The 24878-nt window shown below is 44.0% G+C and overlaps 1 protein-coding gene across 1 annotated transcript in view; it reads left to right on the top strand.

The window, feature by feature from the left end:
* The window catches only part of LOC115481181, a 57671-nt gene extending 32849 nt beyond the window's left edge, over positions 1 to 24822 (top strand). Inside the window, exons 3-4 of the mRNA XM_030220248.1 lie at positions 669 to 1848; positions 24681 to 24822. Coding sequence (XP_030076108.1) covers positions 669 to 1848; positions 24681 to 24721 — 1221 coding nt within the window. The 3' untranslated portion in view covers positions 24722 to 24822. The remainder of the gene's footprint in view (positions 1 to 668; positions 1849 to 24680) is intronic.
* Positions 24823 to 24878: the final 56 nt, after the last annotated feature.

Genomic DNA, 24878 nt, shown 5'->3' on the forward strand with positions numbered 1-24878 from the left:
GGGTGGATTGGACAGTTTGGACGGCTTCCTAACGGAAAAGTCCATAGACCATTATTAAATTGGACTTGGGGAAAATCCACTATTTCTGGGATAAGAGGTATAAAATATTTTGTACATTTTAGGGATCTTGCCGGGGGGGGGGGGGATTTGTGACCTGGATTGGCCACTGTTGGAAACAGGATGCTGGGCTCGATGGACCTTTGGTCTTTCCCAGCATGGCAATACTTATGTACTTATGTAGCTTTAGTCCTCTCGCCCTTTAGCCTTCTTTGGGTGGATTGGACAGTTTGGACGGCTTCCTAACGGAAAAGTCCATAGACCATTATTAAATTGGACTTGGAGAAAATCCACTATTTCTGGGATAAGCAGCATAAAATGTTTTGTACCCTTTTGGGGATCTTGCCAGGCATTTGTGACCTGGATTGGCCGCCTACTTTACATTCTGCAAGACAGAGGCAGCAGAACATCTTTTTGATTGGAGGGGCCAAACAAAGCAATTTCCAGCCCTGCCCCCTGATCTCTCTAGTTACTGATGCGGTGCTAGGCAAAATATTGGTGGGGCCACAGCCCTGTGGCCTACCTCATTCCGTTACCTATGCTGAAGGGTTTTGAGGTCATGTTCCTCTGTTCTCCTTTGATCACTTTTTTCTCTATTTTTCTCATTTCAGGATCGCGCTCTTAGCTACTCTGAGTCTGATCTGCAGAAAAACACCTTCCTGAGGCGCTTTGGGAGCCTGACCTGGCGCCGAAGGAAGAACAGTGACACGGATCTCTCTGCCTCCAGACTACTCCTCAAAGGTGCTGCTAGCTCAACAGATGGCTCATGGCCTGTCGGACGGCTGCAAAGACCAGCACTCAGCAGCGGCTTTGACCTGGAGAACCATTCTGGTTTCAGCCTTGATCAACATGACGGCGGAAGGCAGGAGACCCCAGAAGAATCTCCCATGCCCCCAAAAATGTCAGACTTCAGATTGGTGAGCCCCAATCACCTGGAGATATCTACCTCCTTTGATTCTCTAGTGTCCGGGCAAGGCAGCATGCAGAAGGTAGACTTTGACTCTCATAGCAACTCCTCACTTGACTTTGTTACCCTTGTTGAGACCACTGTGAAAGAAGACCAACAAGATCTATCCAATCAATCCCTTCCCCGGCCTAACGGGGACTCTGAAGCTCTTCCACAGTGGGCAGAGAATATTTTCACATCTTGCCTTCCTTCAGAAGTTGGACCTACCAGTTCAACAAGACAATTTAATTCATCAAGTGTTTGTGGATTTGGGGAGAAGGCTTGGACAGGACCTGCACATGAGCTCTCGCTGCAGGATTCAGAGACAAATCCCTATTCCAGCCTGGTTTATAACAGGATTCCCAGAGCAGAAGAGCCAGGGATTGACAGCAGGGATCTAAGCCATGAATCCCATTCCAAAACAGGGGTTTCACCTCCTGTTAGCAAGCCACCAGCTTCTGCCTCCAGAAAACCATCCAAGGTCCGATACAAGATCATGATTACCCTTACTAAGGAGGAGCGGGAGGGTGGAGACAAACAGGCAGAAGATCCAACCTCTGGGGAGGGCCCAGGATCCCAGATAAGTGCTGAGTCAAACCAGCAGCTGACTGAGGGATTAGGAATTCTGGTGAGGGGTGACTGGAAAGATAATGCAGAAGAAGAGCAGTGGCAGGTGAAACCAGTCCAGCCTCCACCCCATCTGTCAGTCAGAAAGGAATCCCAACTATGCACTGAATGGGCGGAGCAATCCAAGGTGACAGCTGAGACGCACCCAGCCACAGGGCTCCTTGTGACACTGAATGAGTCCTGGGTGCTGAGACCCTGGATGAGAGAGGAGTGCAGAGGTGAGATCCCACAGTACAGCACACTCTTCTCAGGGGCCCTCAGAGCAGAATCCTGGAATCCCAGGTAAGGCAGGAGCATTGCTGATGGAGATGAAAAAATATGCAGAATTGGACTGTTAAGAGCAGTTTTCCCTTTAAGAACCTGGAACTCTAATAAAGAGAGGGAGAGGCAGAGCGGCATGAGCAGAAAACCCTGAAACTACAGCAAGAAGTGACAGGCAGACTGAGGGAGAGAAGGGCAGCACAGAGTTTCACTTCAGCAAGTAAACCGTCTTTCAAATAGAGTTCAGGGGCAGAGAGAGGGGGTGGGGGGGGGGGGGGTTGGGTCAGCTTAAGGAGTATGGCGTGTAGGGATGTACATTTTTGTTAACACAAGTTCAGTTCTTTAGTGTGTCTTAGTGTTTGCTCATTAACTTGTGAATTAATGGGAATCTGTGTGCACTGAAAACTCCTAATGCATATTTAAAAAAAAAAAAAAAAGTTTTTTTTATTGAACCAAATGGGCAAAGCAAACTGAACAAACATCCGAGAATCAAGAACATTTTTGAAAATCCCTGTAAGGAACAGAATTTTTGCCAGCATATATCCCTGGTAGCGAGAGAGAAAAGGGGAAGGGGGAGGGGAATGAAAAAGGATGAGAGAGAGGGGGAGGGGCAGAAAGAGAGACTCCAGTATTGAGAAAAGGGAGTGTGGGTAGATGCACACTAAGGGGATTCCCATTCTATGGTCCTCACTTTTTTTTTTTTTTGCTCCTATTTCATGGAGTTTATGCTGGAGTGTCCTGAATGATTGAGGACTCTGAATTAGAGAATGACACGGGGACGGGGCACTAACCGTGGGGATGGGGACGGGGACAGAGCCTGCGGGGACGGGGCGGGGACAGAGTCCATGGGAACGGGGACAAACTTTGTCCCCATGTTATTTTCTACTTTGAAGCCTGTTAATCAACTGAACTGTTATTAAAGTTTGAGTGATGCAGGTGACGATATTTTGATTGTTTTTGGAAAAAAACAAGCAAACATGCTGGCCATGGGGGATCCTGTACATCCTGCTACCAGAAGGCATCTTCTATCGCAGGAAGGACTGTGGAAGACAGGAGAGCTAGACTAAATCCTGAGACTGGTGATGACGTTAGTAATCCACAGATTAAAATATTATAATAGTGCTTCATATTTCCCCCCAGCTAGGGCTTCCGGAACAGGCTGTATTTTGTACCCTTGGACCAGGGGCGTAGCCAGACACCCAATTTTGGATGGGCCTGGGCCCAAAATGGGTGGGCAGAAGAACTCCGCCCTGTCCCACATGTGATTTGGTCTCTCCCTCTCTCACCTGCATGCCATATGATATTTAAAAGCATCCCCCTCCCCTGAATACCTTGTAAACAGCAGATCTGCGCCTGCAGCGAGCAGCGACTGATACATACCATTCGCACCGGCCCCACAGTCTTCCCTCTGATGCAACTTCCTGTTTCCGCATAGGTGGGAATATATCAGAGGGAAGGCTTTGGGACTGGTACAAATAGTATGTATCAGCCGCTGCTCGCTGCAGGTGAAGATCTGCTATTTACAAGATACTGTATGCAGGAGGGACAGTTGTTGGGAGTTTTTGGCTGGAGGGGCTTGAGAATCCCTGCCAGCTACATCATAGGTGTGCTGCTACTGGGTGGGCCTGAGCCCAAAGTGGGTGGGCCTGGGCCCATCCAAGCCCACCCTTGGCTACGCCACTGCCTTGGACATTTTAACAGGGCGGATTAGGATTCCTTGGGGTAGTAAACGTCAGCTGTTGTTGGGGTTCGAAATGTAGAGGGTGGGAGGGGGAAGGGTTGTTGTTATTATTATTATTTATTGCATTTGTATCCCACATTATCCCACCTCTTTGCAGGCTCAATGTGGCTTACAATACATCGTGGATAGTGGACATGAGAAGAGGTTAGGCATTTGGAGTTACAGCAGGGTTTGTGTTGGATGGTAATGGAAAGCATAAAAGTAAGAGACAGGAGGCCTTGATTTACATTCATGGTATAAGTGTGAGTTTCACATGACTTGGTCTTTGTGATAGGTCTTGTCGAAGAGATGGGTCTTTAGCAGCTTCCGAAAGTTGGTTAGTCCATGGACCGCTTTCAGGTTCCGTGGTAATGCGTTCCAGAGCTGCGCGCTCATGTAAGAGAAGGTTGATGCGTGCACTAGTTTGTACTTTAGACCTTTTGCAGTTGGGGAAATGAAGATTGAGGAATGTGCGAGAAGATTTTGTAGCATTCCTGGATGGTAGGTCTATCAAGTCTGACATGTATGCTGGGGCATCGCCATGGATGATTTTGTGTACTAGGGTGCATACTTTGAACGTGATGCGCTCTTTGAGTGGGAGCCAGTGTAACTTCTCTCGTAGGGGTTTAGTACTCTCATATTTTGGTTTGCCAAATATGAGTCTGGCTGCCGTGTTCTGGCTCGTTGTTATTATTGTTGCCTATTTGTGATTTATAAACAGCTGCATAGCGTATTGTTCCTTTGTATACTTTAATAAAGATTTAAATATAAAATCATAAGTGTTCGAGGCTTCTGCAAGTAAGAACAGAACTCACAGGGATGGGGTGGGGACAGGGCGGGGACGGAGACAGAACCCACAGGGATGGGGTGGGGACGGGGACAAGCTTTGTCCCCGTGTCATTCTCTACTCTGAATGCAGCAAAGGTGTTCTTCCCTGATGTTATAGGATTAAGGCCATAGTTTCGGGGAAGGGGGGCTTTTATAAAGTCAGAGAGTCTCAGATAGCTCGCTCTCCTTTATTTTTCTTATGTTGCCTTTCTTCTGGTCCCTTAATCCCCCACCCCAACCCCTGAATGCATACCCTGACGACATAAAATCCTTTCCTGGAGTAATTCCAGTGGCTTAGATTATAGTAACTGTTGCACATCACCACATGGAGGGTTCCAGGTTTAATTGCAGAATAGGAACTTCCTTTCTCTGGGATGATTTGGGTTGGGACTGCTGTGAAGACAGCGTTCACTGCCCCCGGGAGTGGGGAAGGAGCTGTGATCATGCCTAAGCTAATCAGAGTTATGAAGTTCCATAGTGAACCAGGCTACATGGCCATTGACTTCAAGGGTTGGAGCAAAGTCTTCTACATGGCTGCCCTTAGCACCATTCTTTGGCTGGCAGGGGTCAATGCAGGAGCAGGAGGCATCTTCTCTCTAGACCCTACTCCACCCCATAGTTGAGTACATCACTTCTATGGTGCCCCAAGCCCTCAGTCCCTTCAGACAGAAGATTTGAAAATAAACAGTGCCCCCAACCCTATAATGCTATAACGTTCGCCTTGATGTAATACCAAGGGGTGATCACTGTATCAAATGTGCAACACGTACCACTTGGAAAGAGCCGAGAATGAACACCCTGATTCCTGGGGTAGATCTCCCACTGGGTCGTGCATGACTAGGAGGAGCTGTTGTAGGTGGAACGGTTGGTTAAATGACTTCATTTTGCGGGACTGAACCATGGTTGCCGTAATGTACAAGAAAACCTCTGATACACGAGAGGACCAGGTTCTGAGCTAAAGAAGGAAACAGAAAATGGTACTAGAGATTTTCAGCATGACCAGTTGGCCTGTTTCTGAGTGGATTTAGTCATGGTCTGGCAGAACAGACTATTCCTGTCAGGTTTCTTGTATGCTATCACCTAGTGATGGGACATTGACCTGGCTTCCATGACAACAGCATGACTGGGTCTTGGGGCAGATGCAGGGATGTGACAGTCCCAGGTGTACACAACCTTTAACCCTTGTGCTGCTGGTGGAAGCAGTGGGAGTATGAGCAATGCCATGAACTACGTAGAAGAAATGATTAACCAGCATCATAAAAACAAGCTAGGAAAAGTAACAGAAATCTCTCCCCTACAGGGTTTGGTGCACTGCTGGCAAAATGAGTATTTTGCACCTCTTTAAACATAACTGTTAATTAAATATAATTTAAAACAGCATTTAAAATCTGTTTTTACCAACATTTAATGCTCAGAGTGGAGCACAGGCAGGCTCTTCTTAATTCTTTCAGGACGATTGTGTTGAACGATTGCTGGTTTCTGTCCTATATTTTATATTTATTTATGTATTTTATTTATTTATTTGTTGCATTTGTATCCCACATTTTCCCACCTATTTGCAGGCTCAATGTGGCTTACATTATGCCGTAATGGCGATCGCCATTTCCGGAATGAAAAATACAAAGTGGTAATTGCATTAAAGTTCATAAATGATGGGGTGAATTATAGAGTAAGTTAGGCAGTCAAGTATAGAAAAATTCATTTCCGGCATGAGAAATAAAGTGGTAGTGCGTTAACGTTCATTGTTGACAGAGTAAATGGAGCAGTCCGGTTTTGGTAGAGTTCGTTGTCTAGTATTTAGGATGAATCATTGTGGTATGTCTTTTTGAACAGGTTGGTTTTTAGTGATTTTCGGAAGATTGTTAGGTCGTGCATTGTTTTTATGACGTTTGGTAGTGCGTTCCATAGTTGCGTGCTTATGTAGGAGAAGTTGGATGCATATGTTGATTTATATTTAAGTCCTTTGCAACTGGGGTAGTGGAGATTCAAGAATGTGCGTGTTAACCTTCTTGTGTTCCTTCTTGCTTTGATTTGTTGTTTTTGGAATGTTCATCGCTCTGATTTGTTTTGCAATAAGGGCGATTTTATCAAATTTTTAACAAACATAGGGCTCCGTTTTACTAAGCCGCGCTAGAGGCGCGTTAGTGCTCGAAACGTGCTAACCGTTAGCGCGCTGTGTAGATGCCCACAATATTCCTTGGGCGCCTACACAGCGCAGGCTAATTTTGTGCACATGCTAAAAACGCTAGTGCACTTTACTAAACAGAGCCCATAAAGATAACACACTCAAGTGTACAACAATAAAATTCATAACACAATATTTTATTTATGTACACAGGCTCGGTATGCCTCTGTGAATGCCGAAAGGCACAACTTAGCGGTTTACAAAAATAAAAGGGGGGGAGGGGGAGAGAAGCAAAAAAGCAGAAAAAAAGGACAGATGAGAGAGGGATACAGTGAGGAAAAGAGGAAGGGAAAAGTTATGAGGAAGAGAGAAAGGAAAAAAACGTGGAAAAGCTTATGGAAGGATGAAAGAAGAAAATGTTGGACTCACTAATATGGTCAAGGAGGAGGCAATCCACGAAAGCAAAACAATCTGATGGGAAGTGGACCAATGACTCCAGGGAAATGGGACTATGGTGGTGAAAGAACAGCTTTACTTCACAGACTCAACAGAGTACTGTGTTTCGACCACAGGCCTGCCTCAGGAGTCTTGAATGATCCTTGAAGCTTGAAAGAATGAACGTAATATCAGACGGTCTTGATAAAGAACTTGACAATATGTTGTAGATACTATAATGTCTCTATATAGTATACAGACTATACGGAGACGCTATAGTATCTACAACATATTGTCAAGGTCTTTATCAAGACCATCTGATATTACGTCCATTCTTTCAAGCTTCAAGGATCATTCAAGACTCCTGAGGCAGGCCTGTGGCCGAAACACAGTACTCTGTTGAGTCTGTGAAATAAAGCTGTTTTTTCACCACCATAGTCCCGTTTCCCTGGAGTCATTGGTCCACTTCCCACTTCCTATCAGATTGTTTTGCTTTCGTGGATTGCCTCCTCCTTGACCATATTAGTGAGTCCAAAATTTTCTTCTTTCATCCTTCCATAAGCTAAATCAGGACAGACAGACAGGACCAATAAGGATAAGGGTAAGACAGACAGAAGGACACACAGGGAAAGGGACTATTGAAGAGAGGAGGACAAGATAAAGGTTACGAGTACGTGACAAGTTAGGAGTCATAAGCAGCATCCGGTAGCCTGGCGGTAACTCCATTTTGGCGTGCGTTGGGTGCACATAGACGCTTAGGTGGCTTAGTAAAAAGGCCCCATAGTGTGTTAGTGAAACGTGCCCAGTACAAACACATAAGTAACCTCACCCATAAACTCTTAAATCTCTCACATAATAAACTCTCTCAAGAAAATCCTTCCCTCGTCCCTCCCCTGAAAAATCCATCTTATATCTGATGAAATAGCTGAAATTCTTTTACGAGCTTCTCCTGTACCCTTGAGGCCCAGCCATTTCAGCAAAGCTGATAAATGATTTTACTCCTAAATGTGATTGGTCCACAGGTGACATCACACAGATCAGGACAATGTTGGAACATGGCTGCCCTGGGGGGAACAGCTAATAGGAGCAAGCTCACAGATTTAATTAGACTATTTAGTTACACTATTTAATTACCTGTAATCACTGATAAAATGGTTCAGCTTCCATGTTAGTTCACATGAATGCACAGTAATAAAGGCTAACAAAGAAGTATAAAATAATACAAGGTTGGACTAACTTTATATCGTCTTGATTAACTCCTGGGAGTTAACATTCCCTCCTCACAGGTCCAAACAGAACGTTCAAAGCAGAGCAAAAGACATTATCAGAAACTAGAAGTGAATCATTAAATACAGGATTACAGTGGTGGTATGCAGGGAAGGGGGAGGGGAGAGAAAACGGTTTGATGTGTTAGATTGATAATGTGACGGACAGGCACTACAATTATTTATGATAGTGAGTTGAAAACCCCAAGTCACTGTTAGGTCCTTTTGTTTGAAATCAAAAGTGTGATCATTTGTCACTTCCACCCTTTGATGTTCCTAAATTGTTTTGGAATCTCCTTTCAGCTTGCTAATGATAAAGGTCAATGGACCAAGTCCTTTGGTTTTCGAAAAAAAATGTTTTTCCATGGCGGTGTTGCCGTGCTGTTCTTTCTGATGTATAATTTTGTGTCTAATTATAATCTCGTCTTTAGCTGTGGCACTGTTTCACCAGAGTAGCAACCCTGTTAGCATTTTCTGCGTTGAGTAATGTTCCTCCCTCAGTATATAATATATATTATTCAGAGCAGAAATGTGGAGAGGTTGGCTGGGCTTGAGAAACAGGCCAGAAGTTAGACAAGAATAAAATTACAAAGAAGACCCCAATAAAACATCTCTGTGAGGAAACATTTTTCACTACCAGAACACTGCTAGACCAGAACTCTGGGCAAGTCACTTAACCCTCCATTGCACCATGTAAGCCGCATTGAGCCTGCCATGAGTGGGAAAGTGCAGGGTACAAATGTAACAAAAATAAAATAGATACTATTGGAGATTCTACATGGAATGTTGCTATTCCATGTAGAAGGCTGCGTAGGCTTCTGTTTCTGTGAGTCTCACGTCCTGCACGTATGTGCAGGACATCAGACTCACAGAAGCAGAAGCCTGCGCGGCCACATTGGTGATCTGCCAGGTCCGACTTCTATATGGAATGTTGCTAGTGGAATCTCAAATAGTAGCAACAGTGGAGGAGTGGCCTAGTGGTTAGGGTGGTGGACTTTGGTCCTGAGGAACTGGGTTCGATTCCTGGCAGCTCCTTATGACTCTGGGCAAGTCACTTAACCCTCCATTGTCCCATGTAAGCCACATTGAGCCTGCCATGAGTGGGAAAGCGCAGGGTACAAATGTAACAAAAATAAATGTTGCAAGTCCAGTAAAAAGGTATCACCATTGCTTTCTTTCTCTCTCTATTTCTAAGGGGCCCTTTTACTAAAAGGTGTTAACCCTAATTCATGCTTAGCGCGGAGGGGGGGGGGGGGGGGGAACACATTGCAAAAAATGCAAAGTGTTTTGCAGTAATTCTGCATTTTTACATGCTAAGTGTGTGCTAATGAATTTTTTTTAATGAATTTTGGAAGGAGGCGTAACATAGTAACAGTAGATGACGGCAGAAAAAGACCTGCATGGTCCATCCAGTCTGCCCAAGACAAACTCATGTGTATACCTTAGCTTGATTTGCACCTGTCTCTCCCAGGGCCCAGACTGTACAAGTCTGCCCAGCAGTTTTTCCCGCCTCCCAACCACCTGTCCCGCCTCCCATCACCGGCTCTGGCACAGACCATACAAGTCTGCCCTCCCCTATTCTCGCCTCCGAACCACCAACCCCTCTTCCCCCCACCTGCTCCGCCACCCAATTTCAGCTAAGCTTCTGAGGATCCATTCCTTCTGCACAGGATTCCTTTATGCATATCCCACGCATGTTTGAATTCTGTTACTGTTTTCATCTCCACCACGTGCCATGGGCGGCGAATAAGAATGCGTGCGTTAATCAGCTGGTGCATTCTGATTAGCACATGCCAACTGGTTAACACAGAGTTAACGCGGGAGTACTTAGTTCCTCCTAAATAGGAGGCAGTAAGGGCCGGATTCGGCATATGACATTTAAAATGGAGGTGCGTCAGAATAACATGAGTAGCGCTATTCTATAAACCGCATCTACAGTAAGATGCGGCTTATAGAATAGCGCATAGGCCCGGGGGGGGAACCTGCGTATAATTAGGCGCAGCCGTTTACGCCACTGAAAACCTGATGTATGTGCCCGCGCCTAGATATACGTGCATCCCCCTGAATTCTATTTATTTGTGACATTTGTATCCCCACATTATCCCAAACAAGTTTGAGTTCAATGTGGCTTACAATAAACAGTATACGATACATAACAAAGAATAATGCATAAGAAAGTAATTTGTTGTAAGAATCCAATTTTACCAATACAGTATCATAAATGTACGAGGATAGCTATGGATGTTAACATTTAGAAAATCTATTATGAATGACAAATTGTACATGAAGCAAAGAGAAAGTTAATGGTAAATAGAGTAATAACCAATTCAGGGCATAATCAGTTGTTTGAGATATGGTTGTTCTTTGTGAGGGTTTGTAACATAGTAAATGACGGCAGATAAAGACCTGTATGGTCCATCCAGTCTGTCCAACGAGATAAACTTATTTTACATGGTATGTAATACTTTATACCTGAGTTTGCTTTGTCCTTGCCATTCTCAGGGCACAGACCATAGAAGTCTGCCCAGCACTGTTCTTGTACTAAAAGTTCTGAAGATTCTGGAATCCTAAAGAGTTACAAGATTCTGGAATCCTAATTATTAGCAACATTCCATGTGGAACCCCAAAGAGTAACATAGTAACATAGTAAATGACAGCAGATAAAGGACCTGTATGGTCCATCCAGTCTGCCCAACAAGATTGTTTGAATAGGAACGATTTGAGGATTTTGCGGACTCTAGTATATTCCTGTATACGTAAATTTGATTGATGCCCCTGATACACCTACGCTCCTGCCATGGCCATGCCCCCTGTTCAGCGATGTGCGTTGGAATTTACATGCATAAATTCCAATTATTGCCAATTAGTGCTGATAATTGGTTGTTATCTGCCAATTATCATGACTAATGGGCTCATTACTCAATTGAGTAGTGTGTGTAAATTGGCCGTACGCACAATTTAACACACGCTACTCGCTGCTCCTTATATAAAACCAGGCTCTAATTTTTTTCCAGGTCTCGCATGCTAACGAAAAAATTAGTGCAGGACCTGAAAAAAAAGAAAAAAGCCTTGTTTTACAGCAGCATTAAAAATGGGCTTAGCACGCCTGAAGGTTTCACATTATATGTTTGATATGCACTGGCTGGTGGAGTTGAGGGGGCAGTTTAAACTTGACGCTCTTGTTATTAGGATATTGTATGGTGACGCCCCTTACTATCTTGTAAAAATGGTTAATATTTCAACCGGATTTAAGTCTGATCGTTTAAAAGGACAGTGTTTGTTGTATTGGGACGTAATGTTAGATTCAAGGGATTATTGTCTATTTCTATTTCTTATAAGGCAGTATCATTTTGGAACTCCCTACCATTAGAACTTAGGTTGATAGGAAATTATTTATATTTTAGGAAGTCGCTGAGGACCCCTTTTATTTATCACATTTATACCCCACATTTTCCCACATGTTTGCAGGCTCAATGTGGCTTACAATAAACCGAAAAGGCTATCGCCAGTCCAGTAGTTATACAAATATAATAGATTGTGGTAGTCAGAGTGGATGGAAAGAACAGGGAATATAAAGGGAAAAAGGGTAAAGGTAAGCGAGTCCAAAATAGTCCATTTATATGCTGTTTTGAAGGACTTTGGGTTTTATGTTGGAGCCTGGCGGGTAGACCTTCCGGAATAGGCTGGTCTTGAGCAATTTCCTAAAGTTGAGATGGTTTTGAGTAGTTTTGACAGCTTTTGGCAGCGCATTCCATAATCGGGAGCTGATAAAGGAAAAGGACGAAGCGTAAGTGGATTTATATTTGAGGCCGTTACAGGTAGGATAATGGAGATTTAGGAATGAACGGGATGTGCTTGATGTATTCCTGGCTGGAAGGTTGATTAGGGTGTTCATGTATCCTGGGGCTTCTCCATGAAGAATTTTGTGGACTAGGGTGCAGATTTTATGTTTACCGCTCGCTAAACAGGAAGTACCCCCGGGCTGCTACAGTACTTCCCACCCCTAGCGTGCCGTCATATCCGGTGCTACAAAAATATATTTATTTTTGTAGCGCCGGATGGTACTCGGCAGTAATTGGGCAGGTGCCACGCGCTGCCCGGTTACCTCCAGGTTAGTGTGGGAGCCCTTACCGCCACCTCGATGGGTGGCGGTAAGGGCCATCCCCCGAAAGGGCCGTGCGGCAAGTGGTTTACTTGTCGCGTGGCCATTTTCTGCAGGAAAGAGAGATTTCCCTTTTACCCCTGCGCATAAAAAGCACATGCCGACGCTAGCGCAGGCCCCCTTTTGCCGCAGCTTGGTAAAAGGGGCCCTTAAAACTTTTTTTTATTTCGAAAGTATTTCAGTGTATAGAAATTGATCTTTAACTGACGTTTTCTCATCTTTACTGTACTTGTTAACTGAATGATATGTAACGTCTGAACATGTGGTTCACTTTTGTTTAATACGTAACCCGTTTGGACCTATTCATGGTATTAGCGGGATATGTCTAGTGTAATGTAAGGTCATTAAAATTCTTTAAACCCATATTTTAACCCATTTTAATACAAGTGACCCTAAATCTTTATTCCTGTGAGTGTGGGACAATCATTTATCTGGTTTTATGTTTTCTAATGTGGAATTGCGATGCACCTGGCTTTGAATGTAAAAACTATCCCTGCTGTGATACCCCAATGCAACCAATGTGCTGAATGGATCGAGCAGCAGGCTGTAAGTCAGGGAAGACCACCTCAAACCCCTCGGTGGCTTCTTGTGATCTCGGGCTGGAATAAATTGAACCAGTGAGCTGTTAAGGAGTGGAGGAGTAGCCTAATGGTTAGTGCAGCAGCCCTTAATGCTACCAACATGGGTTCAAGTCCCACTGCAACTCCTTGTGACCTTGAGCAAGCCACTTAACCCTCCATTGCCCCAGGTACAGAAGCTCAGCGTGTGAGTCCCCTAGGGTCATATAATGTGCACAGCACTGCATACATCTAGTAGCACTATAGAAATGATTACTAGTAGTAAGGAGATTCTTAGGCACAGATTCACCACAGAAGATTTTCCCAGGACAGGGAGATCTGCACCCTGGTCCACAAAATCATCTACGGGGATGCCCCGTCCTACATGTCAGATCTTATAGACTTGCCTACTAGGAACGCAAAAAGATCATCACGCACATTCCTCAACCTCCACTATCCTAACTGTAAAAGGGCTAAAATATAAATCCACATACGCGACCAGTTTCTCATACATCTGCACGCAGTTATGGAACGCACTACCGAAGGCCATAAAAACAACGCAAGACCTAACCACTTTCCGAAGGCTACTGAAAACAGATCTGTTCAAGAAGGCATACCATAAACATCCATCTTAAACACTAACTAATAACATTACACACGATGTATACAAAACCGAACTCCTATCACATGACTGATTAACTTCTTGGCTATGAATAATCAAGTACCACCACTGTTAAACTTTATGTCGAATAGGATCTCAATATAATCGATGACCAAATGTATGTACAATCCAATTTGTACTCAAGAATCTTCTCTACCATGTATGTATGCACACGGTATACATATATACCAAGATCTGTCCCATGTATGTTATATTCCATGTACGTTCCAATTAAGTTACCACGTATGTATGCACCTTATCGCAATTTTACCATTTGTAATTCTGTTACCCGGAAATGGCAACCGCCATTACGGCAAATGTAAGCCACGTTGAGCCTGCAAATTGGTGGGAAAATGTGGGATACAAATGCTACAAATAATAATAATAATAATAATAATAATAATAATATCCACTGTTCTTGTTTGGCCTCCAGGATCTTGTCCATCCATTCATTAATCACTCTTTTGCTCTGGTAAAATTCTGAGCTGGGAAACCAGTCAGGAGAAGACAATTCTCGTTTTCAAATACTCTTTCTCCCTTCCACCCCCACCAATACATGACAGGGAGCTGTATTCCTATGTGGGAATTACAACTGAAACTCCCTCTAGCAAAAGGTCACAAGGCTGGACCTGAATGATTAAGACATAGGGTTCTCTTGAAAAGGACAAACATCCCCCTGGCATGTCTCCTGAGTTGGGGAGACACTTCCTGATTCTTGTTGTTCTTGGGTCCAGACGCCAAGGTGACTCACTGGGACTAGTTTAGGCATTTTGCGGAGTTGTTTTGGTTCAAGGCCTCACCCACATAGCTCGCTCTCTCTGTCTCTGACATTCTTAGAGTCTGGCTTGTGAGCCTCACGCTCTCTCACCTGCCTACAATGGTGAAGTGTGTGTGGGAGATAACCTTTAATGAAGGCACTGGGGATAACCTGCTCCGAAAGGCAGTTGCAATATTTACTGTATTAGGAAGGTGGGTTGGGCCATTTCACTGTTTACCTGCCATCACCTACTGTTATTATGAGACAACCTGAAACCTGCTGGCTCACTCATGTGAGTTGTCCTCCAGAAAGATGCCATACCCCAATGTAAACAGACTCATTCTTTTATGAATGAGAATGGTGTCATCGAAATCTGTGGCAGTGACTGATGCAGGGAATGGGTGGACCGGTTTTAAATTGGGGCTATATTCTTGATGTAAAGGGAACTGGTAGCAATACAGAGCAGCTCACTCCTTTAAACAAATCTGGATCAACTGAATGAATCATTTTGAAAGTATAAATCATTATATGACTAAAAGTATATATCCAAAAAGAGGGTGGGATTGGGGGCATTCCAGGAGTACTGTCACTTTAAGTGCAAGATTCAGGTGCTAAACAGGACTCAACGTAAAGGGCCTAAATCTCTGCAGCACAACTTAAACAAACCTTATTCCTAACTGTTGTCTAGATCTATAAACCTTTTAAGACTATAAAATCAACCTGTATTTGTTTCTATACCGGAGCTGGCGAATGCCTTCACGGTACTATGTAAGCCACATTGAGCCTGCAATAGGTGGGAAAATGTGGGATACAAGTGCAACACATAAATAAAATAAAATATAAAATTATTTGGTCAATATTCATTCGTCGGTGGTCAGCTTCAATAAATGCTGACTGTTGCTGGCTGAATTAGACCCAGATAACCTCTGCTGGGTCACATCTGGCTATCATCACTGAATATCTGGACCTTGGAAAGCCACTGGGAGTTACCCGGTATCCTCAATATTCAAAGGTACAGAGAAAGGTGATGAAAATGATAAAGGGGATGGGACAACTTCCCTATGAGGAAAGGCTAAAGCATCTAGGGCTCTTCAGCTTGGAGAAAAGGCAGCTGAGGGGAGATATGATAGAGGTCTATAAAATAATGAGTGGAGTGGAATGGGTAGACGTGAATCATTTGTTTAATCTTTCCAAAAATACTAGGACTAGGGGACATGCGATGAAGCTACAAAGTAGTAAATTTAATTTGAATTGGAGAAAATGCTTCTTCACTCAACGTGTAATTAAACTCTGGAATTCATTGCCAGAGAATGTGGTAAAGGCGGTTAGCTTAGTGGGGTTTAAAAAAGGTCTGGACGGCTTCCTAAAGGAAAAGTCCATAAGCCATTATTAAAATGCCTTATGGAAAATCCACTGCTTATTTCTGGGATAACCAGCATAAAATGCATTGAATATTTTTGGGATCTTGCCCAGGTATTTGTGACCTGGATTGGGCACTGTTGAAAATAGGATGCTGGGCTTGACGGTCCTGTGGCAATATTTATGTACTTATGTACTTAAAGGTCCCAAATTTGGACTTGAATCTCAGATCCGCGTGTAAACAAATTATGTTCTTATGTTCTTAATTAAGCGCTAACAATCAACTAATTGGCAGTAATTAGGAGATCTGTATGTACCTCCCTATGCCCTGTTCTCTAACATGAATGTCTAAAGTTCATAGCACACAACTCCACAGGAGGTGTGGCCATGAGAGGGGCATGGGCGGGGGAGGGGCATTCCCAGAAATTTGGAGTGGTGTAATAGAATTCCTACATTTGCACGCCTAACTCCCATCAGCTGGGTGTGAGCATTTACATCAGCCTTTTAGCAGGTGCAAGTGCTCACGGACGTATCTGCGGATAGTTAAAAAAAATTCACACACACTTTGCGACTCTGCCTGCACTCGGCCCAAGCTCCTTCCTCAAACACAGCTAACCCTTTACAATCTGACCTGTTTGTAGCCCTGGAGGACTGAGCTTGTGTGTCCCTGGATCCTCGGCACCTAACCAGAAAATGTATAAAAATGTATTCCTGCATCCAAGATGGCGACGGTCTGAGACTCAGCACTGGAACAAAAACGCCGCTGAAGAGGGTTCCTCTCCTTACGCCGGAATGGGGAAAAGGAGAGGCAAAGTTAGGGAGGTACCCTTCACCCCTATCGGGACTCACCAGCTCCAGCAGACGAACCTGGAACAGTTTGGAGTTGCGCCCGTTCCCAGGACGGCTTCTACCCCTGCAATCGAAGCGAGGACTTTGGTGCTTGCTAGCAGTGTAGATGGGGTTTCCCTGAGCCCCCTCGAACATGCAGCTCCTCCCCAGCCAGGACGAGGAAGTCTGGAGTCAAGTACTGTAGCTCAATCTCAGAATAGGGCCAGAGGGGAACAGGGAGGGAACTTGCCCATACTAAGTGGAAAATCAAAAGCCAGCAATCTGGAGGAACCAAAGAGGACATCTATTTCTACCTCTCTCCTCTAGTCGCTTCTCTGGCTCCCTATCCGTTTTCGCATCCTGTTCAAACTTCTTCTACTAACCTATAAATGTACTCACTCTGCTGCTCCCCAGTATCTCTCCACACTCGTCCTTCCCTACACCCCTTCCCGTGCACTCTGCTCCATGGATAAATCCTTCTTATCTGTTCCCTTCTCCACTACTGCCAACTCCAGACTTCGCGCCTTCTGTCTCGCTGCACCCTACGCCTGGAATAGACTTCCTGAGCCCCTACTTCTTGCCCCATCCTTGGCCACCTTTAAATCTAGACTGAAAGCCCACCTCTTTAACATTGCTTTTGACTCATAACCACTTGTAACCACTCGCCTCCACCTACCCTCCTCTCCTCCTTCCTGTACACATTAATTGCCCCATCCTTGGCCACCTTTAAATCTTGACTGAAAGCCCACCTCTTTAACATTGCTTTTGACTCGTAACCACTTGTAACCACTCGCCTCCGCCTACCCTCCTCTCCTCCTTCCCGTACACATTAATTGATTTGATTTGCTTACTTTATTTTTTGTCTATTAGATTGTAAGCTCTTTGAGCAGGGACTGTCTTTCTTCTATGTTTGTGCAGCGCTGCGTATGCCTTGTAGCGCTATAGAAATGCTAAATAGTACTAGTAGTAGTAGTAGAGGAGTAGCCTATTGGTTAGTGCAGTGCAGCTCCTTGTGACTCTGGGTAAGTCACTAAACCCTCCATTGCCCCTGGTACAAAATAATACCTGAATATATGTAAACCGCTTTGAATGTAGTTGCAAAAACCTCAGAAAGGTGGTATACCAAGTCCCATTTCCCTTTCCCTTATGACATCATAGTATCAAAAGTGAGCCAAGTATCAGGCAATCAAGCCATTGTGACATCACTGATGAAGTTGGCTCTTATTGGTGGATTGAGCCTCCACCTACCTTCCTCTCCTCCTTCCTGTACACATTGATTGGTTTGATTTGCTTACTTTATTTATTTTTTCGTCTATTAGATTGTAAGCTCTTTGAGCAGGGACTGTCTTTCTTCTATGTTTGTGTAGTGCTGCGTATGCCTTGTAGCGCTATAGAAATGCTAAATAGTAGTAGTAGTAGTCTCTTGTAACCAGAGCTAATATTGTGATGTCATAATGCCTCAGGCCACCAATAAGAGCCAACCTCATCAGTGATGTCACAATGGCTTGATTGTCCTATACTTGGCTCACTTTTATTACATAGCTCTTTGAGCAGGGACCGTCTTTCTTCTATGTTTGTGCAGCACTGCGTACGCCTTGTAGCGCTATAGAAATGCTAAATAGTAGTAGTAGATAGTGAGTACTTTGGAACAAGCTACTAAGGCACCTCTTCCTGTTTTTTTCTGTGGGGGAAATGGAAAAACCAGCCCTAGTGACATTGGAGTCACTCTGGGACTTGACTTTTACTACGCATTCATCCCTACAGTCTTTGATAATTAAAAATACTTAAGTAATTAAGTTATTATCGGAGGCTGCTCTCATTCAGGCACAGGCTTGTGAACAACTGAAACAACTGGATGAACGAATTCAGAAAAATGGAACTTGTGGGGAGAAACGTCATTAAGGGAGAAAAACGTTACTTTCAGTCGCTTGGAATACTTAGAAAACCAATCCAGGAGGCTTAATTTGAGACTGATGAATTTTCCTAGATCACCTTTAATTACACCGATACAAATGGTAAAAAAAAAATACCTAATTGAAATTTTTAGGCATGTTAGAGGATTCTTTACCACCTATAACCCGGGCATTTTACATACAAGGAGGGGCATAATCGAACGTGAACGCCCATCTCCATGGGCGTCTATCTCCGAGAACGAGTATATGAAGGGGCGGGACAAACCGAAAAAAATGGGCGCCCATCTTTTTTTTCGATAATACGGTTTCTGCCCGGTAAATGCATCGGATTTCTGCGGATTTGAGCTGGGCGGTTTCGTTTCTCAGCGATAATGGGAACCGAAGGCGCCCAGCTCAAAAACGAACAAATCCAAGGCATTGGGTCATGGGAGGGGCCAGGATTCGTAGTGCACTGGTCCCCCTCACATGCCAGGACACCAACCGGGCACCCTAGGAGGCACTTGTAACAATTTAATACCTCCCAAGTCCATAGCTACCTTCCTTTGGGTGCTGAGACCCTCAAATCCCCCCCCCCAAAAAAAACCCTCTGCCCACAACTCTACACCATTACCATAGCTCTTATGGCTGAAGGGGGCCACCTACATGTGGGTACAGTGGGTTTGGGAGGGGGGTTGGAGGGCTCCCATTTACCACCACAAGTGTAACAGGTAGGGGGGGATGGGGCTGGGTCCACCTGGCTGAAGTCCACTGCACCCAGTAACAACTGCTCCAGGGACCTGCATACTGCTGTGATGGAGCTGGGTATGACATTTGAGGCTGGCATACAGGCTGGAAAAAAAAGTTGTTAAAGTTGTTTTTTTTTGGTGGGAGGGGGTTAGTGACCACTGGGGGAGTCAGAGGTGGTCATCTGGTCATTTAGGGCACTTTTTTGGGACTTGTTCGTGAAAAAAAGGGTCCAAAAAAGTGACCCACCTTTCTTTTTTAAATTATCGGCCGAGGACAGCCATCTCTCCTCGGCCGATAAACACGCCCCAGTCCCACCTTCACCACGCCTCCGACACGCCCCCGTCAACTTTGCCCGTTCCCGCGACAGATTGCAGTTGGAGACGCCCAAAATCGGCTTTCGATTATACCGATTTGGGCGCCCATGGGAGAAAGACGCCCATCTCCCGATTTGGGTCGAAATATGGGCGTCTTTCTCTTTCGAAAATAAGCTGGAAGGTAATGCTAAACAGACTCAGGTAGTATACGACCTCAGAGTGGTGAAGTAATAAACCTCACAGCCTTTTTAGAATCTTCATTAGAGGTTATAGCTCAAATTACAACTATGTTGGTCTCTTTAGCTCTGGAGATGGACAGAGATGCAGTGTTAAAACTTTCCTTGAGACACTTGGACTCTATATTTTTGGGATCTAAAATAAGAATTTATCCTGATTTAGCTAGAGAAACACAGAGAAGGCGCAAAGTTTTTTTTAGCCTTGCGTCCGAGGGTTTTGGCAATAGGTGCAAGTTTTGTACTTAAATTTCCTTGTATTTGTCGGATATTATCTCAATCTAAGCAGTTTCAATTCTTTGATCCTAAACAATTAGAAGAATTCTTATCAATGTAACAGTCTAGTCACTGTAGACGCATGGAGTAAGCCACCTTGGTTAGCTGTATCATTGATTAGTTTATTATAAGATGTATAAGTATAAATATCTAATGACTTTTGTCATTTCCTATCTTGGATCAATTACCTAAAAAATTGTTGTGGTCGATATTCAATGAAAACCTTGTCTAAATGATTTATATTACTTTAGATTTAATTTCTAGTTTTGTGTATTATCATTCATAAGATGTATATTATGATTGTTACATATAAAAACTTGATAAATAAAATAGTTTAAAACAATGTATTCCTGGATAAAGCTGTTAGTTTTAGCTCATATCTTAGTAGTTCAAGTACCGACCCCTAACTTTGTTCCTGAGGCAACAGTGGGTTAATGGGCCCTTTGACTAAGCCACAGTAACTATTAACCCAGGCCTACCGTGTGCCAAAAAGCACTGCCGTGGGACGCACTGAGACAGGAGTGGGAACAGAACCAGGCTCTTCAAAGCAAGGGCGTAGCTAGACTTCGGCGGGAGGGGGGTCCAGAGCCCGAGGTGAGGGGGTACATTTTAGCCCCCCCCCGGCGCCACCGACCCCCACTAGTGCCTACCCTCCTCCCGCCACCGCTAGATATCTTTGCTGTTGGAGGTCCCCAACCCCAGGCAGCCAAAGTCCCCTTCAGCGCCGGTCTCTGACTCCGGTGCGTTCACTGATCTGGATTCTGTTTCTGTGAGTCCTGATGTCCTGCATGTTCCTACGTGCAGGACGTCAGGACTCACAGAAACAGAATCCAGATCAGCAACGGTGCTGGAGACCGGAGCTGAAGAGGACTTCAGCAACCCCCGCCAGCAAAGGTACCTGGCGGCGGGGGAGGGTTGGCGGTGGCGGGAGGGGGGGGGGCCGAATGTGGTAGTGGAGGGGCGGCAGCAAGGGGTGTGAAAGCAGGGGGCCAGGGCTAAATCTGCGGGGGCCCATGCCCCCCATGGCCCCACCTAGCTACGCCCTTGCTTCAAAGACAGACTGGACACAGTCAAATTCTAGAAATTCAATTTATTGAAGACTCTACAAGGTATCCTGTTTCACCACCGTAAGTGCCTTCCTCAGGAGTCTATATAGAAGTAAAACATTTATAAAACATATAAGAACATAAGATTAAAACCATATATAATGGATTTAAACAGTTAAATAGTAATGAAGCAAAAAAGGTGGGTAATGATTTCAAAATGACGAAGGGCTAGTGTAGTCACAACATGTAAGATAATGTGGAATACGAAGGCTAGTAAAAGCATGTGCAATAAAAACAAATAGATAATCAAAACGGATAATAAATACTTAATGGTCGTGTGGCAATATGGAAATGAATGCTTGGCCACAGTGTGAAGAAAACCCACGTGCTACAAACAGCACCGGCCACGTTTGAGCACAGGAAAAGGTGGTGGATGCGTGAAATGGCCTCCCAGTGGAAGAGACGAGGACTGTGTCGGAGTTTAAGAAAGCGTGGGACAGGCACGTGGGATCCCTTAGGGAAAGGAGGAGCTAGTGGGTACTGAGGAAGGGCAGACTGGATGAGTCATTTGGCCCTCATCTGCCGTCATGATTCTCTGTTTCTAGCTTAGTTAAAGGGTCCCTAAGTTACTTGCTTCAGGTCACAGTAGGATTTGAACCCTGACTTTCTGAGATTCACAACCTGCTGGACCAATCACCAGGCTACTTCTTGTCTCTAATGTGAAACCTGTGGATGATTTCCAGGACTGCAGGCAAACTGGAATGTGAACCTAAGCATTTTTGTTCATTGTCCCAACCTCTGGAACTCGCTTATGAAGACGCTTTAAAGGGGACCAACCTTCAGCTCAGGCAGCTCTTCAAAGGCCTGCTTATTTTTAATGCATTTCATTCTTTGAGGCAACTGTTTTACCTTTTCCATTTGTCCGACATATATCACATTTTTAAAAGATATCAACATCGTTTATCGTGAGATTTAACATGAACTTTTCACTGGAATACAGTTCCCACAAATAGCTTTCACAATTTTTTTGTGAAGGGCAACCTTCGAAAGCTAGTCAAGAAATGTATTATGTCCAGTAAAAAAGGTATCATCTTATTTTCTTTTATTTGATTTCTATTGATTTCAATTTTTTTTTTTTAATTTGTTTTCTAACTCACTGCATTTGCTGATATTTTAAAATGGCTATTTGAATCTACTGTGTTCATCTCATGCAAAGTTATTACTTACTTGACATTGCTTTGAGCCGGTGGGATAGGAACATTTTTAAATGTGAGAACATAAGTAGATTAAGAAAAGTGAATCGGACCCTCTTCCAATCCAAACACTATTTCTGTGGGTACTTCCATAGCTTACTCAAGGGTTACTGGAAGAGACTTTTATGGGAATCCCTTTTTCTTTTCCAGGCAAAGAAACTCAGTTAAGCATCTGTAGAATGTCTGTGGAAGGGAATGGGGAGGAAAGCAAAGAAAAATGTAAAAAGCATGTTGTTTGATTACTTTCCCATGAAAGCCAGATGGAGAAATTTGAGCCGGCCTGGTGGGAGGGCAGGGAGAACATACATAAATAAAGAAATAAAGGCTTTGTCAAGCTGATAAGTACTTTTAAAGGGGAAGAAGAAAAAGAGTTGAGTGAAAAGCCATGAGCAAGTAAAAATCAGAGAGAGTTAAATGAAAATCCATCACCAGCCATGGAAGAAGAATCAATTTTCAAAATTCACTCAGCTGAATAAATGGCTACCTGCCCAGTAAATGGGCTGCCTTAAAGCTATCCTTGTGACTACGTATTGTCGTGCAGATAGGCAATAAGCGTATTCTATAAACCACGCAGAAATGTAGGCCTATTCTATAAAGTTAGTTATACTTTATAGAATACGTCTTGCCCCATCCTTGGCCACCTTTAAATCTAGACTGAAAGCCCACCTCTTTAACATTGCTTTTGACTCGTAACCACTTGTAACCACTCGCCTCCACCTACCCTCCTCTCCTCCTTCCTGTACACATTAATTGATTTGATTTGCTTACTTTATTTTTTGTCTATTAGATTGTAAGCTCTTTGAGCAGGGACTGTCTTTCTTCTATGTTTGTGCAGTGCTGCGTACGCTTTGTAGCGCTATAGAAATGCTAAATAGTAGTAGTAGTACTACTACTACTACTTAACATTTCTAAAGCGCTACTAGGGTTACGCAGCGCTGTACAATTTAACATAGAAGGACGGGCCCTGCTCAGAGAGCTTACAATCTAAAGGACAAGTGAGTAGTCAATTCGATAGGGGCAGTCTGGATATCCTGAAGGTAAGAGTTAGGTGCCGAAGGCAGCATTGAAGAGGTGGGCTTTAAGCAGAGACTTGAAGATGTATCCACCCTGTGAATGAAAGTTGACAGAGACTGACAACCTGGAAGAAAGTTAGGTGGGGCTGGGAGATGGGGTTAGATCAGAGGAGGCCACAAAACATATAGTTTTTTTGTGTTCAAAATCCACAGTGAAAAGGGAAAAGGTTCAAACTTCTGCAGGTCCTTTTCCTTAAGGCAGTTTTCAAATGTTTACAATCTGACTGGAACACTTCCCTTATGAGCTCTTGCAAAGTCCGTGGGGAGAAGTATCTGTGAACTTTGCCCCTATTTATGTGACGAGGCAACTTTGTAATAGCCTACGTAGTTTTAATCCCTGCTGACACTTCTCATGCGTGCATTTTTACCACGGATTCTGTACCTTGCGCCTAGATTTCTGTGTGAAAATCCAAGTGCATTCCATAACAATGAGCATTACCTAATCGCCTGTTAATTGGATGTTAACAAGCAATTATCAGCACTAATTGGCATTAATTAGAATTTACGTGCAGAACTCGCTAAGCGCATTCTGCAATGTGGTCCGCTTAAATTCTAATGCGCGTGGTCAAAAAAGGGGGCATGGACATGGGCAGGGAATGGATATTCCCAAAATTTACACGCAGGATTATAGAATACACCAGCTCCATGCCTAACTTACTTGGCATAATACCTCCTGACTACATATTGTCGTGCAGATGGGCAATAAGCGTATTCTGTAAAGCACGCAGAAATGTAGGCCTATTCTATAAAGTTAGGTATACTTTATAGAATACGCTTCATCGGAAATTATTTCCATGCAGATTTTCCAGGCGCCATGTATAGAATCCACTCCTTTATGTACATTTTCGAACAGGGGCCCTCTGAATATTTTTTTTTCTTTTGAAAATTATGCTCCGAAGGCACCCATGTACTTTGTACCTGACCTTCATTGGGAAGGGGAGGGAGATAGCACCCGTAGATTTGAAATTCAGATGTCGGCCTGCTGTTTCCTCCTTCAACCTAAAGATGGCCACAGGAATCCTTGTTTTTCCTGTGACTAAAAATGTCCACATTGTTGAGCCAGTGCATATGTTTCACTGCATTTTGGAAGGGCAGTTTTTAGTGGGGCCATTTTACTGGGATAAATATCAATTTGCCAAGTAAAATGCCTTTGAAAATTGCCCTCTGAAAGGTTGATATGATGAGAAATGCAGATGTCTAGAAGGCTGCATAGCCAGAAAGCATGATCTAATCCTCACGCATCCTCTTTTTTCTACAGCCTCTTTAGCACCTTGGAAACAAATAAAAAACCTTACCTAGCAGTGAAAGCTGGTGAGGGAGCTGAGGAGGACCTGCCAGGGTCAGACTCTTTCCAAGACAACATGGAAAAGATCTGCAAAGGACCTTACATCCTTCAAGACAAGCCAGAAGTGACCCTCAGCAATATGACCTTGAGAAAAATGGCTTCTCCGCAGTC

The sequence above is a fragment of the Microcaecilia unicolor genome, chromosome 11, assembly GCF_901765095.1.
Source record: "Microcaecilia unicolor chromosome 11, aMicUni1.1, whole genome shotgun sequence".
Taxonomy (NCBI): Eukaryota; Metazoa; Chordata; class Amphibia; order Gymnophiona; family Siphonopidae; genus Microcaecilia; species Microcaecilia unicolor.